Source organism: Kogia breviceps, chromosome 9 (genome assembly GCF_026419965.1).
Source record: "Kogia breviceps isolate mKogBre1 chromosome 9, mKogBre1 haplotype 1, whole genome shotgun sequence".
Lineage (NCBI taxonomy): Eukaryota > Metazoa > Chordata > Mammalia > Artiodactyla > Physeteridae > Kogia > Kogia breviceps.
The window spans coordinates 94,076,331-94,094,852 of record NC_081318.1 but is presented as its reverse complement, the minus strand read 5'-3'; the positions used below and the strand labels follow the sequence as shown (position 1 = coordinate 94,094,852).

The window sequence follows — 18,522 nt, the reverse complement described above, 5'->3', positions numbered from 1 at the left end:
CAGCATTTCAAAAATAAAATCATTCTCTTCCTCTCCAAAACCAGCTTTCTCCCTAAATTTTTGTCAAAATATCTAAGGATCATATTTTTACTTTTTTCTCTTGTATCAGATCTGTTTTGAATTCTAAGTGAAAGAAACTAGCTTAAGCAAAAAAGAAGGAAATTTGGTTCTTGTAATCAAAACAGGGAGGGCTTAGATGAAACTTGACTCAGAGATACATGGAGCTGGAAACTCAAATGCCCGCAGAGGTCTCTCCTTAAGAGGAGACTCTATTTTCAGGTCAGCTGTCATTGTGAGAGTGAAACCATGGCCACAGAGCTCTATAAGCAACTCCATAGGAAAATGTGGGAAAGGTTTCTGATTGGCCAGTCACGTGTCCGGGGAATGGCGTAATATGATTGGCATGGCCAGAGTTATGTACTCACTCCTTTGGCAGAGAGGTGGGATACATAGTTTGGCACCTGCCACTAGCCAGCATAATTGAAGTAAAGAAGGGGTAATAACCCAAAGGAAGGGTTCCTTAGACCTTTGCAAACCACCCTAGATTAATTTCTCTAAAAACATGCTTCTATCCTGTCACTCTTCCATCACCAGTGTTCAGGATAGTCTCCAATACTACAGTCCTAATTACAGAACTTATTTTCTTTTTCCAAACATGAGTCCTCTGCTCCAAACAGGAAGCTCTCCTCATCATCCCAGATTTTGCCAATTTCCCTCTTTGCTTAACTTCCACTGCTTTCCTTTATGCCTTCCACGGCCTCTCACATCCATATAAACCTTGCAGTGTTTTGCCCAAATCCTGCTGCTTCTGACATCGAAAGTTTGGCCTCTGCATACTGATGCCAAATCGAATCTCAGAGACAGAATTTTGGGTGAAGTAGAAAAGAATAGCTTTATTGCTTTGCCAGGCAAAGGGGACACCGTGGGCTCCTGCCCTGAAAAACTGTTTCCCACCCCAGGAGGATTTGGTGAGGAGTTTTATAGCAATAGTTCAAGGGTGGGGTTGCTGATAAGATTAGGGTATGTGCAGGGCCTGCACTCTTTTATTTTGTTTTGTTTTTGCGGTACACGGGCCTCTCACTGTTGTGGCCTCTCCCGTTGCGGAGCACGGGCTCAGGACGTGCAGGCTCAGCGGCCATGGGTCACGGGCCCAGCCGCTACGCTGGCATGTGGGATCTTCCCGGACCGGGGCACGAACCCGCGTCCCCTGCATCGGCAGGCGGACTCTCAACCACTGCGCCACCAGGGAAGCCCCTGCACTCTTTTAATTTCATCTCAGGTGATCTCTTGATAGGCTTCTCTGGTTCCTTTAATCTGGCCTCAGATGGTCTTCTCTGGTATGAAGAATGCTGACATCTGCCACTTGTTGGGTTTTAGTTCTATGAAGAGCTCAAAAGATATTGTTAATGTGTATCCCTTGAGGGAGAACCACAACCCTGCCCCAAGGCTGCACTATTGTTTCTTGGCTGTTCCTCCCTTGTTTCTGCATACCCTCCCTTCCCTGATTGACAACTGTTTGAATCTGCCCTTTGGGACTCAGGGAAGGTCATAGAGGCTGGAGACTATTCCCTACAAACAAGGAGTGGGGGACACGGAAAGGCTTTTGTGCCCAGAAGCCCCACAGGGTCCTGCTCAGTTTCACTTCCATGGGGCTTTCTGGGACTAGGGCAGAGTACACTGATCTTTCCTTTCTTTGACTGTCCTTCTCATTGTGTTCCCTACATATATAGATCATATTTTTATTTTTATTCTCACAGTACCCAGCAAAATGCACAGTCTTACTGACTGAGCCAAACTTCTAGATAAGATGTTCAACTCAGAAATGCATGCCTTGGGGCTTCCCTGGTGGCGCAGTGCTTGAGAGTCCGCCTGCAGATGTGGGGGACGCAGGTTCATGCCCCGGTCCGCGAGGGCTGGGCCCGTGAGCCATGGCGGCTGAGCCTGCGCGTCCGGAGCCTGTGCTCCGCAACAGGAGAGGCCACAACAGTGAAAGGCCCGCGTACAGCAAAAAAAAAAAAAAAAAAAAAAAAATGCATGCCTTGCATTTAGGCATTTACATATCAATAAATACCCTTGAGACTGAATAGATTGGAGCATTGATAATTAATCATATGACCAAATGGGATTTAACAAGGGATAGAACTTGGTCTGCAGCCCTAAGTTGTCATTACTCTCCCTGCACGTATCTTTGAACTCTCCTTTCAAGTTTGTTTTTATAAAACGTGGTATTAAGCTTGGTATAACTGGCAACCGGTAATTATTTGTTGAAAAAAATCAATGAATGGATGAAAGAAAATTGGAAAACAACAGAATGTTATAAAGAAATTATTTTCAAATAAATATAGTAGACTCTTTTTCTACTGGCATTTTGATTAAAGAAGATTTTAATGGAAGTCAAAAGGTAAAGTTTTTATAAAGCATTTTAGAGTTTTTGTTATAAAGGCTCTAGATTCTGTAGGCAGTACCTTTAAATTCTGTATTATTTTATCTAAACACTGAAGACAGTTGTGGGAAAGAATGTTGGGGGAAATTGGAGGGTATTTTCCACACTCTAGGAATGAGGAGGTCCTTAATCTATTACTCCAACACACGTATATGCATATTACATGTTTATATATATCTACACATACACATAAATACATTGATCACAGTATAGTAGAAAAACTGCAAGCCGTGTGTTAACATCTGATTCTAAATTCTGACAAAATAGTTTGCCCTGAGCCATTTCCTTTTTCTCTCTTTTCCCCCTTTAAAACAATGTTCAGTATTTCAGGTCACCAAACAAAAGAAAATGACTTGTACTACTCTCTAGGAAAAAACATCTTCAGTGCCAAACCAAGCATTTATATGATATTTTTCACCATTTTAAAAAATCCCACAAAACACTCTCAGAATCTTTATAGAGCAACACCATAGTCTCCTGGAAAAACAACACTGTCCTGTGAATTTCACAATTGACCAATCTTTCCAACCATTTAATTGTGATAATTGGATTTTTATCATTCTCCTCACCTTAGATCTTTATCCTTCTGGCTCTTTTCCACATGCCAGGGTTTTCATAGAAGTTTGCTGGGTGGGAATTAACCAGCTAGGTTCTTCTCAAATTCATTCTTCCTGTACTGATCCTGAGACATGAAAATTCTAGGTCAGATTATAATAATCTCTGAGACGTTTCCACTTAACACTATTTCAGATCAAAAGCAAGAAAAATGAAAAGCACATCTAACACGTTGAAAGTGCATATTTTAAGATTTCTTCTAATACATACATAAAATTGAGAGTTCCAAAAAATGAGTTTCTGTCTCAGGATTAACCTCAGTTCTCTTTTTGCTGGTACCCTTGTCTATTTTGGAATCTCTTAATTGGCTTTAGATTTATCAGTAACAGTGTACTCCTATAATTATCCCCAAGTATTTCCCTTGTGACTTCTAATAACTGAAACCCTTTCTTTATTAACTTAGTGGATTAGAATAGGGTTTAAATTATAAGTGTGAGGGGTGCTTTTCTCTATACTGTGTAATCTGTCTCAGGTTTTCTTCCCAAATTTTAATTGACCTCCTCGGAAACTCTCTAAGACCACTCAGTGCAGTCCATGGATTAGCTTTGGCAGAATCAGTTTGGGTGAAAGAATCTTATCAGCAAACTTTTTTTCAATCCTGTTAGCATGAAACGATTTACAGACAACAGAAATGATGACAAACCTTGTCAATTTGTATCTAATACCTCACAACAGAACTGTGACAGGCAGGGGATGCACTAACCCAAAGAAGCAAGTTGCTGGATTTGAGGAAGTTTTTAACATTTTTAAGACACAAACAGACCATTTAATGGTTGCAAAAACTTATTTAATGATCCCTCCCACCCTCTCTATTTCCAAGAAATAGACTGGGGCTTCCCTGGTGGCGCAGTGGTTGAGAGTCCGCCTGCCGATGCAGGGGACACGGGTTCGTGTCCGGGAAGATCCCACATGCCGTGGAGCGGCTGGGCCCGTGAGCCATGGCCGCTGAGCCTGCGCGTCTGGAGCCTGTGCTCCGCAACGGGAGAGGCCACAAGAGTGAGAGGCCCGCATACCCCGCCCCCCCAAAAAAAAGAAATAGACTGACTGGGAGCCCGAGAGACTTCAGTACCCTCTTTTTGTCAAGAAGTTTCTGTCTTGCCTGTTTTACCTCAATTCCCAGGGAGGAGGATGGCCGGGGCATACTATTGAGAGATTGTCCCCTCAGGAAGAGATGCCGTGTGCTAGACAAGTTATGTAACATATTATTCATCTAATTGTCACAAGACCCTGTAAGGAAGGTACTATTACCCATGTTATAACTTTGAGGAAAATAAAAGCTCAGAAAAGTCACACAGCTAGTGAACAGCATGAATCATGGGCTGAGACAAACCCAGCTCCAACTGATTTCAAAGTATGTATGTGGTCTTTCTTCTCCATGACTCTGCCTGGAGTAGATTTCCAAAGCAAATGCTGGGAGTGTTTTAATTAAAATGAATTTTGCTTTATTATTAAAGACTTTTGAGTACCCTTTAGTGGAATTAGCAGTTCTCAAGGGTCTCATAACCAAATCTGGGAGTCAGTGATGTAGAGACTAATAGAATGGATCCAGGAGCAGTTAAATGGCATAACCCGCTCTTCTCAGCAATAAATGAGAATAAGATCATTTCCACATAGTGCTAGGATGCTCATATGAATTTGAAACGGAAACAACTAATTGTGCCCAGATAACTGAATCTGTGATTTTTCTGTTCTTCCGAAAGGCTGGAAAAAGACGGTTGGTGAGCTGGGATCTGGATACTTCCTGGGTGGACTTTGTCCAGTTCTACATGCAGATCGGTGGAGAGAGTGCTGCGTGCAACAAGCCCGACAGCAGAGAGGAGGGCATCCTCCTCCAGTACAGCAACAATGGGGGCATCCAGTGGCACCTGCTGGCAGAGATGTACTTCTCAGACTTCAGCAAACCCAGGTAGCCAGCCCCAATCTCCTTCCAGTGCGATAATAATAATTATCTCCTTGATTATTATTAAGCCTTACCATACTAATGTCCCTGTTTTGCATTTTACAACTGAACCTTATTTTATTGGAAAAAAAATATTGAAAAATATATAGATCCAATTCTTACAAATTAAATATATTTTAGATATAATACTTACAATAGAGCTATTTTGTAGATTGAAGGTTCATAAGTTTGTTGTTTTAAAACATTGAGTTATTTCAAGGTGACATAACTCTCCATAATGTAACACAATTAGTTATGCAGACAGACCAACCAGAAGCATTTCTTCTAAGGCACACAGGGGGAGAGGTGGAAACCAGAGAAGAGGCAACTAGGTCTAACAGGAGTCATAACATCCAGGGAGAGAGAGTCAGGGATGGTGAGTGGGAGATGGAGCCTGGTGAGGTTCCCCCCATACAGTAGAAGGGGAATTGATAATGGGGCCAAACTGGTTTAAACAACAGTTTGAAACTATTCAAATTATTTTTTCCAAGTAATAGCATTGTCAATCTGGAAATTACTGAGAATTCAGTAAAGCAACTAGAGTACTATATAGACAAACAAAAATTCACTAGCTTTTTCAAATTCCAGAGATATTCCATTTTTATTTAAGGGAGTTTTTCTTTAGGGGCTAACTATTTCATCACATTCTCAAAGAATTCTATGACACTAAAATGGTTAAGGAATTCTGAGTTGGAAGATATCACAAGAAGATCCCATGATGGCAAATACATAAATAAATATAAGTTTAAGAAACAATACTGAGAATCTCTGTAAAGGAAATGATAAAACTTCAAAACTTCCTTCAGAGATATAAAAGAAAACAAATAAATGGGAAATAATACAGCATCCCTGGATAGGAAGACTGAACATTGTGATATGAAGAAATCTCTTAATTTACATTTAATGCTATTCCAATCAAAATCTTAGTGGTATTTTCTTGGGGGGAGCTTTACATCTGGAAATATAAACTGGCAAAAATAGTTTAAACTTTTGACAAAATATAGAGAAATGCCCTGCACAATATTAAAACATATTGTATAAGCTATGGTATTAAAGTGGAATGATGCTGGTGCATGGATAGAACAATCAAGCCAAATAGATGACCCAGAAATTGACTCAGATATCTGTACAAACTTATATATAAAAAAAAGACACATCAACTATCAATGATAAAGAAATGGTTATTCAATCAAATGGTGTTAGAAAAAAATGGGTAGGCTCTTGGGGAAAAATGTCTATTTAGATTATCACCTTACATCAGCAAAACTGTTAAAGACTGGTTAAAGATTTAAACACTTAGGTTGCTATCTGATCTTGGAAAACGACCTGAACTTTCTAAACATAAGTTCAACGCAAGAATTAACAAAGAAAAGGACTGCTTACACAGAAATATACTACATACAGATGTAAAACTACATACACATGTAACACATACATTTCAAAGAAAACAGGAAAAATATGAAAAGAAGGAAAGCAAACTGAGAAAATATATGCAACAAATATGAGAAATAGAGGATCAGTGTTCCTGTAAAGAGCTTATACAAATTATCAAGAAAAACACTAAAATCCCAATAGAAAAATGGGTAAAAGGAATGAGTAGATGTTACACAACAGGGAAGACATATGTTTAATAAAATATGATTAATATCCAACCTCTGTTGCAATTAAAAAATACCATTTTTCAACAGTCAAATGGTCATTTTTTAATGATAACACCAAGTGCTCTCTCCACATGGAGCCTCAAGACAGGCACTCTCATGTCATCCTGCAAACCATCATGACCGTCCCAGAAAGGAATTTGGAAAAATCCAGAGCCTTAAACATGACCAGTTTATTTGACCTGGTAATTCCATTTCTAAGAATCTTCCCTAAATAAATAAACTGAGGTATACATAAAGCTTTATGCATAAACATTTTTCATCACAGAATTATTTATTATAAGGAAAAGTGAAATAAATACTAGCACGTCTGTGTGATGAAAAATTATATAAACTATAAAATGATCTTAAGAACTTATTTTACTGACATGAGAATGTGCTTATGATATAATGTTAAGTTTTAAACTGTAAGACACCGAATTATACATATATCTCACGTATGTAAAAGATTACGTGCTTTAATGATATACATCAAATTGTTAACAGAGGCCAACCCCATGTGGTAGCTTATGGGTGATGTATGTTTCATTTTTAATGCTTATTTATGTTTTCCCCCAATAAGTAAGAACTGCCTTGAAAAAAATTTTAATGCAATAACATACAAAGGAACAGCTTTTTCTAAGGGTTTCTTTGAAATATTATGGCCATTGTCATAGTAGTCAAACGACATTGTTCAATGAATCAAACTCAGCTGAAATATTTGCCTCCAAAAGATACAATTCCAAATGGAAAAACCAGGATCAGGACTAAACTTGCTTACAACTTTAAACCTCTTGTCTGATCTGTCTAAACTTAGAAACTTTACAAAAATACCAAGAGATCAAACAAAACATAACTTTCTCGTGTTGCTACTCTTGTTATTTTAACAGCTGCTAAGAAAAACACGGCTTTTCCTTTCCCAGCACTAAATGATTTGCTTTTATGCAGATTCGTCTATCTGGAGCTGCCAGCTGCTGCCAAGACCCCTAGCACCAGTTTCCGCTGGTGGCAACCTGCGTTCTCAGGGGAGGACTATGACCAGTGGGCTGTCGATGACATCATCATTCTGTCCGAGAAGCAAAAACAAATCATCCCAGTTGTCAACCCAACTTTACCCCAGGTACTTCTCATTATGTCTGAACTCCAAGAAGACATAGAATGGTGAAAGAGGATGGAATCAAATAACTACTCACTCCCCCAAGGATTGAGTGCTTGACCCTTGAACATGTAATTTAGTTTTCCGTGTTTGCACTTAACTTTTTTACCTCTCCATGCTACTAGTTCATAGATTATTTAGATGTTAAAAAAATAAAACAAAACAAAAAACAAGACCAGAAAGTTTGACCAAGTCATGAAATATGATTATTAGTGTGTTTATGAAATGATTAGATACACAGTGGCAAAATATATTCAGATTTAAATAATCAGGAGAAAAAGTTCATGTCAGTTTAAAAAAAAAAGAAGTTAATTTAGAGAGTCTGCTGTATTTTCCTAGAAATACAAATAGTACATGGCCCTGCATGCCATGAACTGAAAATTCCTTTCTTGTTTTCAAAGCTACCAAATTGCCTTTCTGTGTTGTTTGTGTTGTTCCTATTAGAACTTTTATGAGAAGCCGGCTTTTGATTACCCTATGAATCAAATGAGTGTGTGGTTGATGTTGGCTAACGAAGGAATGGTTAAAAATGAAACTTTCTGCTCTGCCACGCCATCAGCCATGGTGTTTGGAAAATCAGATGGGGATCGATTTGCAGTAACTCGAGATTTGACGCTGAAGCCTGGATATGTGCTGCAGTTTAAGGTATTTATGCACAGACTTCTTGTAGGTTAAGGAGCAACCGTCTTCCAGATTTATAAATGAAATTCACAAAGAACACAAAATATTCATATTCTAGTAAAGTAAGGACTCATCTGAACAAAGTTGCCAACAATCTTAGAATGACAAAGCTTTTTAGCTCTACCCTTAAGGACAACAGCTTATCAGGTTTTTTTTGTTGTTGTTTGTTTTTTTTTTTTTGTGGTATGCGGGCCTCTCACTGCTGTGGCCTCTCCCGTTGCGGGGCACAGGCTCCGGATGCGCAGGCTCAGCGGCCATGGCTCACGGGCCCAGCCGCTCCGCGGCATGTGGGATCTTCCCGGACCGGGGCACGAACCCGTATCCCCTGCAACGGCAGGCGGATTCTCAACCACTGCGCCACCAGGGAAGCCCCAGCTTGTCAGTTTTTAATGAGCCCCAGAAGTTGTGGCTATGTCATTGTATTTCTTTAAGGGCTCATAGAACTCTACCAGAAGTAAAAAGAAAGATGACTTTGAGGATTTCAATCTGATTGTGACTTAATAAATCCCACGCTTCTGAATGGTAATGGATAAGTTCTCCTTTTCAGCTTACTAGTGCTTTTTGGACTCATGAGTAATTTTATGTTTTTACTATGGGGTTTTCAGACAATTTCTCTTCCTTTCATTGAGTAAATTTTTACTTTAATTTTCATCGTTCTCTTAAAAGCTGCTTGTTTTTTGTGCTGTGATAACATGTCAATATGTATAACCAGTATTTACTTTGGCAAGTTCTTTTTTCAGAACCCTAATCAAAATTTCATTGTGTTTATAATAAAATCCCATTGGTGAATTCTGGGGTCGAAAGTAATGAAGTTTCAATGAGCCAGCACAACGACATGGTCCTTGCATAATGGCAGGATACAGATGCTGAATAAGTTACAAATGGAATTATTAAAGAGATCAGATGTTTATAGGAAGCTCTTCAAATATAATTTCCAGAGGTCTGTAAACAAGTCAGTCATAAATAAGATGATTAGTGAAGTGTTGTCCTTATCTGTTTAGATTTTGATGCTAAATTGCCATGGAAAGAACACTAATAACAGTATATGCCTCTATATTAATTTGTCAGTACTACCTAAAATGGGAACAAAATAACAGCAATAGCAAATACATTGCCCGAATAATATGCTCTTTCTCATCTTGCACGTTTTCTAATTAATTAGGCACAAAATCATGATAGTGTAGGTGTTGAACTCTGCAAGGTGGTATTCTGAAGTTTAGAAATCTAAATAGAGAAAACATTATTAAATGTTTCAAGTACTTAAACAACCAGCAACAATGCATAATGCCTAAGAAAAGTCTCAAATCACACCAGCAGAAAACTGTTGATGTGTGGCTATCAGTTGATAATAGATATGTAATATGAGTGATTTGGGGATTGATAATTAACATATATTGGGGATCTGTAATAAGAACTTGGTGTTATTTTTACAAACGACATGGTACTGGTAAAGTTTTTGTGACTGCCTGCCATGTGTCAACACTAAGCTCTAGGAATATAGAGATGAGAAATATAGCCCAAGCCCTTAAGGAGCTCAGAAACTAGCAAGTGAGCCAGAAAAGTGAACAGTTACAATACAGTCGCTGGAGTGCTGTGGTAGAAAGAGGCTCTGATACTACAGGAGTACCTGACATAGTTCCTGGCATATGGCAGGTGCTCCAAAATTATCTGTTAGTTGAATAAATGGATGGATGGATGGATAGATGGATGGATGAGTTGAAACTGGAAGTTTCTGGAAATACAGAGACTTAGCCAGCTGAAAAGTGGAGGGGGTGGGGGGATTCTAGTTAGAGGGAACAGAATGTGCAAATATGTGAAAATACATGAAAGTGCAAGTGAGATGGAAATGTCAGAAATTTAAGGGGTTTGGAGTATTTGCCACAGAAATAAGAGATAAGGTTCGTCCTAATGGGCTTTATATGATACTCAAAGTCACTTGGATATTAACCCAAGAGTGATGAGTCATGGAAGATGTTTAATCCATTGAATGTAAAAATCAGACCTGTGTTTTAGAAAGATCATTCTGTTGACTTAACAGGAGGGGAAACTGTAATCAACAAGTACATTCATTCATTTATTCAGCAAATTTTTATAAAGCATCTACTCTGTTCCGGGCTCAGTTCTAGGCTATGAAAATAATTAGGAATAGAGAGTTTGACTAGGGTGGTGGAGGATAATTACTATTTTGTAAAAGGTTGTCAAGTTAGCCTCACTAATAAAATAACTTTTAATTTGAGACCTGTGAAAAGGAAGGAGGGAGTCATGCAGCTATCTGGGAAAGAGCACTCCAGGCACAGAGAACAAAAAGGACAAAAGCCTTGAAGTAGGAGTGTGCTTGGAAAAGTTCAAGAAACCAGAAGGATGCCACTGTGACTAGAGCAAAGTGAGGAAGGGGAGACAGGTAGAAAAAAATAAGGTCAGACTTTGACTTCTGCTCTAAGTACAATGGCTAGCAGAACGGTGACACACTCTGACTTAGGCTTCTAAAGAATCACTCCGGTGACTGTGTTGTGAGTACACTGGCAGAGTCAAGGGCAGAGATAGAAAGACTGGCTGGGCAACGGTTGCAGTGATCCCAATAATAGATGATGGGAACTTGGACCTGTGGGATAGCAGAGGAGGCAAAGAGAGAAGTACTCAGATTGTTGGGCATATGTTGAGTAAAGTGAAGATGCTAGAGCAGTCATCAAAGTAAGAAATGAGGAGGCCAGATTAAGGCATAGCCTGGGATTATAAAATAAATGGATGGGTCTGAAAGACGTTAAAGGTGTGTAGTCTACAGGTTTGGGTGACCTATTGGGTGATAGAATGGATTCTAGAATGACTCCCACATTTTTGGCTCCAGTCACTGAAATTGCAAATATAGGATTTAGGGATGCCTGTGGATTGCTGAAGGGCAGATGCACAGGAAGTAGTTATGTACATTGTGCAGAGAACCTGAGAGAGACCATATCTGGGAGTCATAGGGATTCGGAAGGAATCTGAAATTATGATTGTGAATGAGATTAGGAAGCATGTATGGAGTAAAAAGATAAGAAAGCCAAGAACTGCATTCTAGAAAACATCAACAGTTAAGAGGCAGGTCAATTTAAAAAAAAAAAATCACAAAGATGTCACAGAACTGAAAGTTCCATCAACTTGCTTACTTTAGAAACAGTGGTAGTGATAATAAGTCTAAGACAAAAAGCTAACTAAGTGTGCCCAGTGTGAATGCTCTCACCACATGCCAACCGAAGGTTGTGCTTACTAACCGGTAATATAATAAAAGGGTTTGTGTTACAAAAGGTAATCATGCATCTGAGACGGTCAAGTCTTTATTTATTTTCTTGACATTTAACTATGTAAACTTGGATAAATGAATCACAGTAAAGTTGCCATTAGCCATATTTTAAATCCTTCTGAGAGACGCTTTCTACCTCTGAGCATGGAATTAAGGAAAATATGGAGTCTTCCCTTTTTTGGAAGATTGGCTCAAGCTACCTTATAGTCACGAAGATGAGCTGGTTGGCCCTTGAACTCTGACCCAATGTTATTTGCCTATGGGCCTACCTTTCCTTCGTCCTTTATTTGTTGGTCATGATTATGTTCTTTTGAGTTCTTCAGTTTTTTTCTATAAAATTTGACTATTCTTAATTATAAAGTCTTATACAATAAAATTCTGTGGTGGCACCAACCAACAAATGAAATAAGATATGAATAGATCATTTATATAAGATAGCATGTAATTAAATACCAGGAAAAGAGTTAGACATTTACAATTATCAAAAAATATAAACTAAAACAGTAATACAATCATTTATATATTTATTAATTTAGAAAGAAACTGTCTAAAATTATAATAATATTGAGTGCTGTGTAAAACGGATTCATTTGGGGCTTCCCCGGTGGTGCAGTGGTTGAGAGTCCACCTGCCGATGCAGGGGACGCGGGTTCGTGCCCCCGTCTGGGAAGATCCCACATGCCGTGGAGTGGCTGGGCCCGTGAGCCATGGCCGCTGAGCCTGTGCGTCTGGAGCCTGTGCTCCACAACGGGAGAGGCCACAGCAGTGAGAGGCCCGCGTACCGCAAAAAAAAAAAAAAAAAAAGGATTCATTTGAACCCAAGTGATTAAAAATGAACCTGTATAAATAGGAAATTCAAAATGTTTCTGCATTTTAATTCAGTAATACTACTTCTAGGTATTGATATGCTTCTTTATAAAGTTTAGAAGAGAAAACAACAATAAAAATGGTTGTGCTAGGGCACTGGGGTTTAAGGTTGCATGTTTTTACAATTTTTTTGAATATTGTTAATCCTGTGATGACAATCATCTACACAAGTACACAGAAGAGTAATAGTTTTATTTCTGGATTATGTTGCTTATTTGATGCTGTGACAAGAACTTAGCTCTTTCATCTAAGTTGAGAATGATTTCTTACTGAGCTTTTGTAAGAAACCAGAGTAAAAATGCTTGTTCCACTGAAAGCAGAAGACAGCTTCAGTAACGTTCATGTTCTGAAGAGGACAGCTCTTTATCGTCTGCTTCCCTCTGTTTATGCCCTCTGTCTGGAAAAGCAAAAAAAAGCAGTTTCTTGGCTTCGTATCTTTTGTCCAAGACTCCAGTCACATCTGTGCTTCTCTCTTCCCTTCTATAATCTCAAGAAAGCCACAAAATGGACAACTGGTCCCGCTTTCTATTGAAAATCACCTATTGCTTGCCTATACAGAGATTTCCAGAACCTTTGAAAGAGTCTTGGTTGGAATTTAGCTGTCCATGTCTTATCATTGTAAATTTAGTGCAAACTCAGTAGAAAGAGCCCTGACGGCTGTAGCACCTAATTTGTTAAATGATGACTTGAAACCAAAACCTTGTATAATTCTGTCTTTCCTTTTAACAGCTAAACATTGGGTGTGCCAATCAATTCAGCAGCACTGCCCCAGTTCTTCTTCAGTACTCTCACGATGCTGGGATGTCCTGGTTTCTGGTGAAAGAAGGCTGTTACCCAGCTTCTGCAGGCAAAGGATGTGAAGGAAACTCCAGAGAACTGAGTGAGCCCACCCTGTATCACACAGGGGACTTTGAAGAATGGACAAGAATCACCATTGTTATTCCAAGGTCTCTTGCATCCAGGTAAAGTGACCATTCTTATTATGTGCCATAGTTGCCAGTTCTGAGGAGCATATATTTATCTCAGTATCTTCATCTCATTTATCTCAATAACCTAAGAGAATTCATAAACTCTATCTGTAAGGACTCTTGAGGAAATGACACTCATACTTGTGAAAAAGTTCACTCACTCACTCATCCATTCATTCATTCAACAAATATTTATTGAGCCACCTACCTGTGCCAAGTTCTGTTCTGGGCACTGGATTACAGCCCTGAACAAAAGATGTTTAAAAGCTAAGGGAATTATGAGGCATTATCGTATCAGACTTTCACTATATAGAGATTTTTGATAATGTAATGCCTCCTTAAGTAGACAATTTGAGATATCTTACAATATAAAAGATCCCTTTAAATGACCATTAAGGTAAATAATTAAAACAATAGAGAAAAAGATTTAAAATCAATTGACAGAAGAATGAGATAAATGGATCAAGAACTTGAAGCAAATTAGTTTCAGTAATAGGGCAACAAATTTAACTCTTAGCTTCCTGGCAGCTAGGACATAGTGTGGGAGGTCAGGGGATAGGGTCATTTGGTTCTCATTGTTTGGTAAAAAGAAAGAAAATACATGTATTCTGATAAAAAAATAAGAATTATTTTTTTCTACACTCAGTATTCTAGAATACCTTTATAGTACGTATATGTATCTTTGTGTCAGGAAGAGTAACGTGAAGATTAGTGTTTTAACTCTATAATTTTTCAAAAGATGAAGCATTCTGCAAGTAGACACTTCTTAATTGAATCCTAGAACATAACATTCAATTGTGACTCAGTCAAAGCATTTCTGTGCAGAGCTGAGATGGTATAATAAGACTACTTGTACTGCTGGTGATGTAAATTAATATATGGTTGAGATACTCATTAGTGCCATTCATCAATATTTCCAGCTTACTTCCTTCCTGGAATATGGTAGGATTATACTTTCCCCACACCCTTTATAGTTTGGCATTGCCAGGACTTCCTTGGTTGCTCAGTGGTTAAGAATCCACCTGCCAATGCAGGGGACACGGGGTTGAGCCATGGTCTGGGAAGATCCCACATGCCATGGAGCAACTAAGCCTATGAGCCACAACTACTGAGCCTGCATGCCGCAGCTACTGAAGCCTGTGTGCCTAGAGCCCGTACTCCACAACAACGGAAGCCACCGCGATGAGAAGGCCGCACATCGTAACGAAGAGTAGCCCCCACTCGCCGCAACCAGAGAAAAAGCCCGCGCACAGCAACGAAGACCCAAAAATAAATAAATAGATAGATAAATAAATGAATAAATTTATATTAAAAAATTAAGTTTGGCATTGCCTAATGAAATGTGAGTGGAAATTAAAACATATGACTGTAAGAGTTCATGTGCATTTTGCTATCTTCTCTGCTTCATGAAAGCCTCTTTTGAGATGAAGCTTACATCAGTCTGGGTCCTTGAGTGTCTACAATCAACAGACTTTCTTACAACCTGTACTGGACATTATAGCATAAGCAAGAAATAAACTTTTGTTGGGTTAAGCCGCTGAGATTAGGGGCTGCATGTTACCCTGGCAACCTATCTCATCCTGACTGAAACAGTGGTAAAAGCTAGAAAATCTATAGGAGTGGCTTACTTCTAATGTTTGTAGAGACCATTCTGTCTATAATCTTTCACTTAATTGATCACCAAATTTGCATCTAGCTGGATATGCTGCTGTGTTCATCTGCCTCCCTCAATACTTAGATGTGCATACCTCCAAAAATTACACCTTAGACTTTGGTACACAGACTTCCCAAATGGGTAAGAAACTTGTATGGTCAGGATGTATAAGTTTGTGTGGTAATCTACGAAAGTTTGGAACATAATGTTTAAATGCCAACTGTTCCAAGAAAAGCTTTATCAATCAGTGGATCCAAGTCAACTTATTAGTACTTTTTTGTCTTTACATGCCAGTGTACTTTGTTATGTATCAAAGAGGGACTCAAATGATTTGATGTGTATGTGGCAGAGTTGATGAGTTGACCTTCTTTAGTGAAATTTAATAATTTGACTTGCGTTCTGCTTCAGTTAGGATACAGGCCCAGCTACTATAACAGAGAAACAAATACAAATGCTTAACAAGACTTAAACAAGTTAGAAATCCATTCTTTCATGCATAATGGTCCACAGGTGAGGACTTCAGAGTTTACAGGGTGTCTCTGCCATTCTGAACACACAACTTCTATCTCTGGATCCAAGGCAGCTATTCCAGACCATGTCATCTCTTAACCAGTGGAAGGCAAAAAGATCAGGAATGCATAGATGCATTAATTTTTAAAAATCATCCTTATTCCTTTTTCATATTCCTCAGTAGAGCCTAGGATAATATTTGTACAGTTACCTATTGCTATGCAACATCCCTCTCCAAAACTTAGTGGCTTAAGACAACAGTGGTTTATTATTTCTCATGGTTTTATGGAATTGGCTGGGTATTTCTTCTGCTTGTCTCTCCTAAGCTTTATAATGTAGCTGCATTCAATTGGTAGGTTGATTAGTGTCTGGGATTAGTAGGACTTTTCTCTCTATACTGGTCTTCATTCCAGTATCCATCCCAGTATGCATTACAGTTTCCAGAATTAGGTGGTTCCAAGAGAACAAAAGTAGAAGCTGCAGGACCCTGTCTTCTTTGCCACATCCTAGTGGTCAAAGCAAGTCACAAGGCCAGTCCAGATTCAGAGGGCGAGAAAACAGACTCCCCTTGTTGATAAGAAGTGCAGGGAAGTCTTGTAGAAGAAGATTTAGTATGATCCATTGGGGGGCATTATTGTAACAACCTACAGTAGTTTGTCCTAGCCCTGATGACTCACATGTCTCCCCCAGGCAGATGTACTCACCTTCCTCCCAAAACCCCCAAAGGTTCATCTCATCACAGCATCAGGTACTAAGTCACTGATTTCATGATTTCTATCAAGTCAGAGTTCCCTGGATATGGCTCCTCTTGACCCATTGACCTATGACCTAAAGAAACAAGTTATCCACCCCACCCATTACCCAACATACAACAGTGAGACAATGACAAGATAAACACAATAGACACCCCAACTCAACAAAAGAATGGGAAGCACATAGCAACCACTGGCTCATAGGAATTCTGAAAGCTAGCAAGATTGTTGTTACTAGGGTTCCCTCCTCCACTAGCCATGTCCAGGATAAGAAAGTTTTCTTGATTGAGAGATTGAGAGAATTCTGCTCCCTACGAGTGGCTCCCTAATCTGTTGTTCTTCTCAGCTGTTGGTTCTACCCTCTAGGCTTCATCCTCTGAGACATCTGTCCATAGAACATATCTGTGTTTGCAGCTAAATAGCCCTTTCATCCTGCTTTCTGCACATTTCAAGCTAGGCATGTCACAGTGCAGCCCTTGTAATTCTCTCCTCCACCACTGCCTGCCTCTTCCCCATGCTTTTCTGAAACTGTGGCCCAACCACATCTCTTCCAGATAGACAAGTGCAGCATGCCATGAAGCTGGAGTGCATCAAGGGCTGCATCTTTGCTGCAATGACTAGGATACCAGGATGCTGGAAGACATCACTGTGAAAGTAGCCAATAGAATCAGTAGCCAAGGAACACACCTCTGGTGCAATACCCCAAAGCCAGATAATCCAAAGTTGAATCTGAAACTGCAGTTTGTTTGACGCTGAGTGGAAACACCCAGTTGGTAAAGCCACATCTGAGAAATAAAAAAAGGTTGTCCTTAACATCAGAAAGTGAGCCAAAATTTTGAGGCTTCCAATTTATCAATATTTTCTTGGACCTCAGCTTTTGGAAGAAGAAATCTTGTTCATTAGGATCTGGCTTCGTGGTTCATTTGAATACCATCCAGCTTGCTGGTGGATGGCATTTGTGATGGAGAGCTCTCTGCTACAGAATAGTAAATATGTTTTTACTTCAACCCAAGTAAATGAGCTGTTGTTGTTTCTTCTGCAATATGTTAAACTCAGATATCTCCAAATGCGGTGTTGGAAAGCTGAGAATTCTAAGTGTGAAGATTGTTAAAGTTTGGAGCTATTTTGCCACAAGGCAACATGCTTGTAATAGTTACTAGAACATTGCTCTTTGACGAATACTTCGAAGCTGATTTTCTCAAAGGAGCAGTTTGTACTCGTGTTAAGTCTCTTGGTTCTTGCCTACAGAGGAGAGACACTGGTGGTGGTAAATATGTGCTGGTACATCCCTCCTGACTGTCTCCGCAACCACACAGCATGCCCCTCAGCCTGCTCTAGGCTCCCTGTGCAGAATGCAAGAAGTCGATGCCTCTGGAAAAGGCTAGAAACACCGTTGCTTACTATGCTGCAGAATGTCTCCTCCACCACCACCTATCACAGGACAAGCAGGTGCACATGCATCTTCCTGGTTTGAGAGGCAGATGCAGCACCCCTCTGAACTGTGGTGGTGGAAGGGGGAGGGGTAGAAACTGGTTCTCCTGGTCACTCAGGCATCCTTTGAGCACAGGTGGCTGTTGGGGAAGAAAACAGAGAGAGAGAGTCTTACCTTTTACTTCTTATCTAGAACATGCAGGGCAAAGGGGAAGTTTTGTTCAACGATTTGAACAGTCGAATTGCACTGTGGTTTATTTCTAGTTAAATTACATAAGATTAATTTCTGTCTTTTCCTCAGTCATCACGTCCTGTAACACCTTCCCAGAGCTTCCTGACTGTCAGGTCAAAGACCTCTAAGAGGGCTTCCCTGGTGGCGCAGTGGTTGAGAATCTGCCTGCCAATGCAGGGGTCACGGGTTCGTGCCCTGGTCCGGGAAGATCCCACATGCCGCGGAGCAACTAAGCCCGTGAGCCATGGCCGCTAGGCCTGCGCGTCCGGAGCCTGTGCTCCGCAACGGGAGAGGCCACAGCAGTGAGAGGCCCGCATACCACAAAAAAAAAAAAAAAAAAAAAAAAAAGACCTCTAA

The 18,522-nt window shown here is 39.7% G+C and overlaps 1 protein-coding gene across 4 annotated transcripts in view; it reads left to right on the top strand.

The window, feature by feature from the left end:
• The window catches only part of RELN (reelin), a 539,216-nt gene that overhangs the window by 424,230 nt on the left and 96,464 nt on the right, over nucleotides 1-18,522 (top strand). For all 4 annotated transcript variants that reach the window (XM_067042797.1, XM_059074483.2, XM_067042796.1 and 1 more), the window contains 4 exons: nucleotides 4,759-4,964; nucleotides 7,583-7,754; nucleotides 8,235-8,435; nucleotides 13,348-13,580. In XM_067042797.1, the coding sequence (XP_066898898.1) occupies nucleotides 4,759-4,964; nucleotides 7,583-7,754; nucleotides 8,235-8,435; nucleotides 13,348-13,580 (812 nt within the window). The remainder of the gene's footprint in view (nucleotides 1-4,758; nucleotides 4,965-7,582; nucleotides 7,755-8,234; nucleotides 8,436-13,347; nucleotides 13,581-18,522) is intronic.